Below are 9,328 nucleotides of genomic sequence, written 5' to 3' on the forward strand. Positions count from 1 at the left end.
TAGTATCACGGTAATATGCTAGTACCGGTATACCGTACAACTCTAGTCAAGTGTCAGAAAAAAGGGTAAGGAAATGAGCCGGAAGGCAATACCTAAAAAATATTTTTTATTGCTTTTACTGCACACAAAAGAGCAGAAACAGTCATTTTCTAATCATACACAGTTATATAAAAAAAGGAACATTGTACAGTACCGTTCTTACATATTATTCATGTTTACACCAGCATAGTACCACCGATACTTAACACGACAAAATAAAGGACTGAACAGTAACAATACCTTTTTCACGGGTTGGAAAACAATACAAAAAATCCTCTGAAACGGAAGACTTTCATTTGACACAAATAACACAAACATTTGCATAGGAGGACGTGGTTTGTGTGACACACAATCACTTTGTCCTGTAGAACAACACAGCAATGGCAGTTTGCAGAACAATAACAAAGCATTATGTGTGACAATTTAAGGGAAAAATCCAAGATTCTAGGAAATTCGTTGTGGTTTCTCACTTCCTTGATGTATTTTTGCCTTCAATAACAAGCTCGTATTGGTCGAGTGTGTGCTTTGAAACGTCGCCCTTGTGCACTCTATGAACAAATACATGTGCACTCTATGAACAAATACGTGTGCATTCTATGAACGAATACGTGTGCATTCTATGAACGAATACGTCACACCTGCATAATAAAGTGGTTCTCAACTTCTTTTTACTTGCAGGTTCAACCTCACCCACTGAATGACAACTAAGTCTGGTCATCACTACACACAGAGTGACGGATTAACGGTCTCAGGGCGTCGACTTGATCACAACTGGACCGTTTAAATCAGGGATGTCCAAACGAGGTCTTAAATTTGGCCTGCAATATGTCATGAGTTTATTAAGGAATCTTTACCGAATGTATATAGAACTCATGTTGATACTCCTAACAGTTTTGATGCAGTGATTATGTCACCATCTAGTGATTAACATGATGACTTTTACTCTAAACCACCGCATGCAGAGCATTTACTTATACGACCCAATGCAAACAACCTCCCCTAGTCATGGCACCACAAAAACAAAAAGTCCAACTAACAAAATGTCAAAATGATTAAAAAACATCCCTGCACCATAAAAAATGGAAAACTACACACATTTGAATCCATTGGAAGGCATTTGGGGGAAATACGAAACACACTCTCCACACTTATCCCTGTTTGGCACATTTTAGCTGCTTGATTTTTCTGTTTTTTTGTTTGTTTTGTTTTTATAAAACTTTAAGGAGGTTGTCACAGAAGTAAACAAGGTAGGAGTCGAACATTCATATACTCTTAATATACAAATGTATTATTTATTCTTTATATATCCATTATATTAATATAAAATGCACACACACACACACACACATATATGTATATATATATACATATATGTGTGTGTGTATATATATATATATATATATATATATATATATAATATATATATATTATATATATACACATATATGTGTGTGTGTATATATATATATATATATATATATATATATATATACACACACACATCAATTAATGTTTATTTATATAGCCCTAAATCACAAATGTCTCAAAGGACTGCACAAACCACTACGACTACGACATCCTCGGAAGAACCCACATAAGGGCAAGGAAAACTCACACCCGGTGGGACGTCGGTGACAATGACAACTATGACAACCTTGGAGAGGACCACAGATGTGGGCAAAGTTCAGGGAAAACTTCCTGAAGAGCAGGGAAATCTTTGAAACAGGCTTGAAGGGATGAAATAGCCTCTGTGTTTTTTCCTGACCTAACGTATGTGTGTGTATGTATATATATATATATATATATATATATATATATATATATATATATACATAACTTAAAATACAGTCGTTTTTCGGCCCTCAACCAAAATTTTTTAGCCCCCAAGTCAAAAAGTTTGGACACCCCTGGTTTAGATTGTCTAAGAAGATGTTTCTCTTCTATCCGAGCAGAAGAAAGAATGTTGTACCTTCATCTCTTCCTGTAGTGAGCCTGTTTCACAGATTTCCCTGCACTTCAGGGGAGTTCAGGGAAAACTCCCCTGAAGAGCAGGGAAACCTGTGAAAGAGGCTTGTAGGGACGAAATGGCTTTTGTGTTTTTTCTTGACCTAACAAATCAACGTCACAACCCAATATTAATTTAACGTTGTCAAAAAGCATGTTGTTTCAACGTTGAGATACTCAATGTCAGGACCGAATTCAAGAAGTTTTCAATGTTTCAATGTCTTGTAGCTGCTTGGAGGAGAAATGAAAACTCCCCCAAAAAAGTCCAAATGTAGAATATTTCAATATGAGTTACTAATGGAAACTTTGTCTAAAATAAACTAATTAATTAAAATCATTTTTGAACGATATTCAAACTTATTGAGATGAGTGAGAAAGGCTTCTCATTGTTCACTAAAAAGAGTCGTTCAGAGACTCGACTGAAAACTGGTCAGCGACCCACTCTCCACCCGCGACCCAGTCCAAAGACCCCATGGCTGCAATCTGTCTACAGAATCCAATATCTAAAAAAAAATTATTTGGCCACTGGATTCCAATGAACAGTACGCCGGTAAACGGACTAGTTTGGTACGTACAAAGTTAGGCCGACATCTGGTACTTTTTTTTCCAAAAATCGCAAAAACAGAGGTACCACTGTCCATGTTTGTAGTGATGTCAAAGTTAAAAGCTTCATTTTTACACACCGAACAACATAAAAAGCAAAACATTTTCACACATGCCCTGAAATTATTAATCATTGTTTTTTTTTAAATAGGCCTTAATTTACAAAAAGTGCAAGAACGCACACTCACACACCCCCACCAAATATTGATTAGGAATACAACCAAATTGTTCTCCGTCAAAGGACGCAATCACAGAATAAAAGAACCAATCAGTCAAATTGTGTCCAGCTGATAAAAGAGACTGACCCCCCCCCCAGTCCGCCCAACCTGAATAAAGATTCCGTAAGGAACCGCATCAACTCCACCGGCAAGCTTCACTTACGTCCCAGTCGTTCCCAACAAAGCCCGGACCCTTCCCGACAAGGTTGGCGTTTCTGGCTCCTTGCCGCACTCCACAACAAAACAAATGCTGTGTTTATTTTGTAACGAGGTACACTAATTAAAAACTCCCACCTGAGCCGGTCGGATGAAGGAGAGAAGAGGAACCTAAAAGCCGATGAAGGAATGTTGGAAAGTTCATACTTTCTCGGTTGCCGTGACTTCTCCTCTCTGAGGGATGTCGGGGCACTCCCGGACCAGCCCCCAGCTGATAAAAGAGACTGACCCCCCCCCAGTCCGCCCAACCTGAATAAAGGATTCCGCAAGAAACCGCATCAACTCCACCGGCAAGCTTCACTTACGTCCCAGTCGTTCCCAACAAAGCCCGGACCCTTGCCGACAAGGTTGGCGTTTCTGGCTCCTCGCCGCACTCCACAACAAAACAAATGCTGTGTTTATTTTCTAACGAGGTACATTAATTAAAAACTCCCACCTGAGCCGGTCGGATGAAGGAGAGAAGAGGAACCTAAAAGCCAAGAAGGAATGTCGGAAAGTTCATACTTTCTCCGTGGCAGTGACTTCTCCTCTCTGAGGGATGTCGGGGCACTCCCGGACCAGCCCCGAGCTGATAAAAGAGACTGACCCCCCCTCCAGTCCGCCCAACCTGAATAAAAGATTCCAAAAAAAACGCACCGACTCCACCGGCAGGCTTCACTTACGTCCCAGTCGTTCCCAACAAAGCCCGGACGGTTGCCGACAAGGTTGCCGTTTCTGGCTCCTTGCCGCACTCCACAACAAAACAAATGCTGTGTTTATTTTCTAACGAGGTACATTAATTAAAAACTCCCACCTGAGCCGGTCGGATGAAGGAGAGAAGAGGAACCTAAAAGCCGATGAAGGAATGTCGGAAAGTTCATACCTTCTCCGTGGCAGTGACTTCTCTCTGAGGGATGTCGGGGCACTCCCGGACCAGCCCCCAGCTGATAAAAGAGGCTGATCCCACCCCAGTCCGCCCAACCTGAATAAAAGATTCCAAAAAAAACGCACCGACTCCACCGGCAGGCTTCACTTACGTCCCAGTCGTTCCCAACAAAGCCCGGACCCTTGCCGACAAGGTTGCCGTTTCTGGCTCCTTGCCGCACTCCACAACAAAACAAATGCTGTGTTTATTTTCTAACGAGGTACATTAATTAAAAACTCCCACCTGAGCCGGTCGGATGAAGGAGAGAAGAGGAACCTAAAAGCCGATGAAGGAATGTCGGAAAGTTCATACTTTCTCAGTTGCAGTGACTTCTCCTCTCTGAGGGAAGTCGGGGCACTCCCGGACCAGCCCCCAGCTGATAAAAGAGACTGAACCCCCCCCAGTCCGCCCAACCTGAATAAAGGATTCCGCAAGAAACCGCATCAACTCCACCGGCAAGCTTCACTTACGTCCCAGTCGTTCCCAACAAAGCCCGGACCCTTGCCGACAAGGTTGCCGTTTCTGGCTCCTTGCCGCACTCCACAACAAAACAAATGCTGTGTTTATTTTGTAACGAGGTACACTAATTAAAAACTCCCACCTGAGCCGGTCGGATGAAGGAGAGATGAGGAACCTAAAAGCCGATGAAGGAATGTCGGGAAGTTCATACTTTCTCCGTGGCAGTAACTTCTCTCTGAGGGATGTCGGGGCACACCCGGACCAGCCCCCAGCTGATAAAAGAGACTGACCCCCCCAGTCCGCCCAACCTGAATAAAGGATTCCGCAAGAAACCGCATCGACTTCACCGGCAAGCTTCACTTACGTCCCAGTCGTTCCCAACAAAGCCTGGACGCTTGCCGACAAGGTTGGCGTTTCTGGCTCCTTGCCGCACTCCACAACAAAACAAAGCTGTGTTTATTTTGTAACGAGGTACACTCATTAAAAACTCCCACCTGAGCCGGTCGGATGAAGGAGAGAAGAGGAACCTAAAAGCCGATGAAGGAATGTCGGAAAGTTCATACTTTCTCCGTGGCAGTGACTTCTCCTCTCTGAGGGATGTCGGGGCACTCCCGGACCAGCCCCCAATTGATCGTGACAAAGTCCAAAGGTAGAAACTGGTAAGGCACTTATATACATATGGAAAAAAAACGTTATTTTACATATACCATAAAAAAGATTAATGTTCATGTCATGAAGGGAATTAAATACTTGAAAGTACGACAGCATTTGGACTCTGCTCACTTTTTGAAGGAATGTAAAATCAGTCTCAAGGTTGTTGTTTTTTACGGTTAGGGATAAAACGGCCTGCCTTTCTCAGAGCCCTGATGAAGCCGGCTGAGCTTGGCCAGCTGACCCGGGGACGGGGGCACATCCTGTCTGTAGGGACCCTTGGATTTCGGGGGCTCCTGATTGTGGTTTCTGGTAGACGGTTCCTGTCCTTTGTGGACCTCCTGATCCCTGCGCCTCTGCTCCTGTCTCAGCAACTCCTGCGTCTCCAGGACGACTCGGGCGTTGTAGTTGGACGTTCCCAGGTAGCCGTTGTGGGCGCCGGAGTAGCGGGGGTCATCCTTGGCGACTGCTGGTGGGAAAGCCTTGTCCCGTGCGTCTTGGGACGCGATGCTCGGGGTCTTACGTGGCGGCCTAAACACAAAAATGAAATAATTTCATGTCTTTCCCCCTTTTTGGACCATGGTCACACAGGAAGTACACAAACTTTTAATGACAAGTTAAACATATGTTGTGAACGAATAGTATAGTACGGTACTAGTATAGTACCGCGATACTAATAAATCGTAATCGGTATTATATAGCCTCTGAAAAGTACCGGTTCCCGGGCTTGACGCCGCAACATTGTCAACGTCGTGGCATTGCCGGTTTTACGAGCAGAGGAGCATGTTCGGCAGCGCACACACACAGAGTACTTACAAGCAGGCACAGTGCGTAGACAGAAAAGGGAGAATGGACGCATTGTGGCTTGAAAAATGACAATACAGGCGAAGTTAGAACACTGAAACGCCTTCAGGAAGAGGTGCTTTAAGACATGGATAATGTCTAGCCCCAGTCGGCAGTGTTTTAGTTTCTTCTAAATCACTAATCCTGGCCTCCATGGTGAAAATGAAAGTGAGTTTTTTAAAGGTAGCATTATCACTGGAGGACGAGGAATAGCTAAACATGCTTCACTACACACCGTAGGAGGATACAATAGCTCACCGGAGTCACAATGTAAACAAACGCCATGTGTGGATCTACACCTGACATCCACTGTAATGATACCAAGTACAAGAGCGGATCTAGTCGATACGACGATGATTACATAAATATTGTTTAGCATCATAAAATCTTTTTTCCTTTTCAAAAAATGTATGTTTATAAAGGTAGTAAATACGTCCCTGGACACAGGAGGACTTTGAATATGACCAATGTATGATCCTGTAACTACTTGGTATCGGATCGATACCTAAATGCGTGGTATCATCCAAAACTAATGTCAAGTATCAAAGAAGAGAAGAATAAGTGATTATAACATTTTAACAGAAGTGTAGATAGAACATGTTTAAAACAGAAAAAAAGCAGATTTTAACAGTAAATGAACAAATGGATTGATAATCTTTTTTTTTACAGTTTGTCCTTCATAATGTGTACAAATGACACAATATGTTACTGCATACGTCAGCAGACTAATTAGGAGTCTTTGTTTGTTTACTTACTACTAAGGAAAGTTGTCTAGTATGTTCAACATTTCATTGAAGGACTAAATGACAATAATAAACATATGTTTCATGTCCACTAAGATTTTTTGTCAAATGAAGGGCAATAATGACATTTTTTTTGTGGTCCCCTTTCTTTAGAAAAGTAGGATTTTATATATATATATATATATATATATATATATATATATATATATATATATATATATATATATATATATATATATATATTGGTACCAATAACCTGAAAACATATCCCCCAAGTGAAGTGAAGTGAATTATATTTATATAGCGCTTTTCTCTAGTGACTCAAAGCGCTTTACATAGTGAAACCCAATATCTAAGTTACATTTAAACCAGTGTGGGTGGCACTGGGAGCAGGTGGGTAAAGTGTCTTGCCCAAGGACACAACGGCAGTGACTAGGATGACGGAAGTGGGAATCAAACCTGCAACCCCCAAGTTGCTGGCACAGCCACTCTACCAACCGAGCTATAACGCCCCGTGCAAAAAGCTGATGTGTGTGTGTGTGTGTGTGTGTGTGTGTGTGTGTGTGTTCTGGGGCAATGCTGACTAAATGGGGACATGGCTCTGTTTACACAGTCACCTTTCGGGGACCTCTGACGGTATGGGGACAAAAAAACACATCCCCTAAAGGGAAACCTTTTTAAATGATTCTGAGGATCATGTCATATTTAATTTGAACTTTTTTTAAATGGTCTTCAGGAGTCACGTACAAATGTTTGTGAATCATGCAAAATTATTTACATTTGGTCCCCATGAACCATTTGAACTCTTTTTCCCCCAGGGTCCCCAGCAAGAATGATCAGCACATTACTTCATCAATCCAGAGATTTAAAGACGTGTATGAGCTAACTGGGCAGTGGACATTTTAACACATTTTTTTGATGCCTCCACAACCTGTAGAAAGGCTGGTCCCCACAAGTCCTGAACAACAACAACTTGGTCCCCACAGGTCATGAACAACAACTTGGTCCCCACAAGTCATAAACAACAACTTGGTCCCCACAAGTCATGAACAACAACTTGGTCCCCACAAGTCATGAACAACAACTTGGTCCCCACAAGTCATGAACAACAACTTGGTCCCCACAAGTCATGAACAACAACTTGGTCACCACAAGTCATGAACAACAACTTGGTCCCCACAAGTCATGAACAACAACTTGGTCCCCACAAGTCATGAACAACAACTTGGTCCCCACAAGTCATGAACAACAACTTGGTCCCCACAAGTCATGAACAACAACTTGGTCACCACAAGTCATGAACAACAACTTGGTCCCCACAAGTCATGAACAACAACTTGGTCCTCATTCCAAATGATAACCAGTGTGTGTGTGTGTGTGTGTTGTCAACAGCTGAGAAAACGCACCTCACTTGTGTGTGTTTCTCATGTGTGTTGTGTCTCTCTCCTCTGCGACTCAGACACTTGTTCCTCGTCCCCCTCTAAGCTAAAATAATTTTAAGACTTCATGAGTCCGGCGCCATCCTCACATCCCAGCCCGCCTGCCATCTGACGAGCAGCCACCAGGACTTCTTCCGGAAGCGTTCTGGGGCTTTTATTTTGAAGTCGCTAGGACAAAGTGGCTCAAACGGGGAGAATTCTGCATCAAGCGCGATCCGACCAAGTGCCGGCTGCTAAAGAGAAGAAGTCACCTGTCACGTCGCGTGACACCTGTCACGTCACATGACACGCTGGCAGATAACAGCCAGCAAAGGAACGCGTGGATCGCTCTGGCCGATACACACTGTATTGATTAGGCCTTCCCGCGGGCCGCAGATCCATAAGAATGTGGAGGAAACATGTTTTAATCGACCGCACACACACACACACACACACACACACACACACACACACACACACACACACACACACACACAGGTTACCATTTGGAATGGGGACCAAGTTGTTGTTCAGTACTTGTGGGGACCAGCCTTTCTACAGATTGTGGAGGCATCAAAAAAATGAGGTAAAATGGCCACTGCCCAGTTAGCTCATACACATTTTTAAAAATCTCTGGATTGATCAAGCTTAAAACTGACTATCATATAAAAAGGTTTCCCTTTAGGGGACCTGCGTTTTTTTCTCCCCATACCATCAGAGGTCCCCTAAAGGTGACTGTGTAAATAGAGCGATGTCCCCATTAAGTAAGCATTGCCAGAACACACGCGCGCACACACACACACACACACACACACACACGCACACGCACACGCACACGCACAGATTATCAATTGGAATGAGGACCAAATTGTTGTTCATGACTTGTGGGGACCACCCTTTCTACAGGTTGCGGAGGCATCAAAAAAAAATTGGTAAAATGTCCACTGCCCAGTTAGCTCAAACACATTTTTAAAAATCTCTGGATTGATCAAGCTTAAAACTGACTATCATATAAAATGGTTTCCCTTTAGGGGACCTGCATTTTTTTCTCCCCATACCGTCAGAGTTCCCCTAAAGGTGACTGTGTAAATAGAGCGATATCCCCATTAAGTCAGCATTGCCAGAACACACACACACACACACACACACACACACACACACACACACACACACACACACACACACACACACACACACACACACACACACACACACACACACACACACACA

General features: G+C 43.1%; 1 protein-coding gene across 1 annotated transcript in view; it reads right to left on the reverse strand.

Moving 5' to 3' along the window:
* Positions 1–1,834: 1,834 nt before the first annotated feature.
* Positions 1,835–9,328, reverse strand: part of LOC133569800 (partitioning defective 3 homolog) — a 529,671-nt gene continuing 522,177 nt past the window's right edge. Inside the window, exon 23 of the mRNA XM_061922423.1 lies at positions 1,835–5,625. Coding sequence (XP_061778407.1) covers positions 5,274–5,625 — 352 coding nt within the window. The 3' untranslated portion in view covers positions 1,835–5,273. The remainder of the gene's footprint in view (positions 5,626–9,328) is intronic.

This window comes from Nerophis ophidion, linkage group LG15, assembly GCF_033978795.1.
Source record: "Nerophis ophidion isolate RoL-2023_Sa linkage group LG15, RoL_Noph_v1.0, whole genome shotgun sequence".
In the NCBI taxonomy this organism is placed as follows: domain Eukaryota; kingdom Metazoa; phylum Chordata; class Actinopteri; order Syngnathiformes; family Syngnathidae; genus Nerophis; species Nerophis ophidion.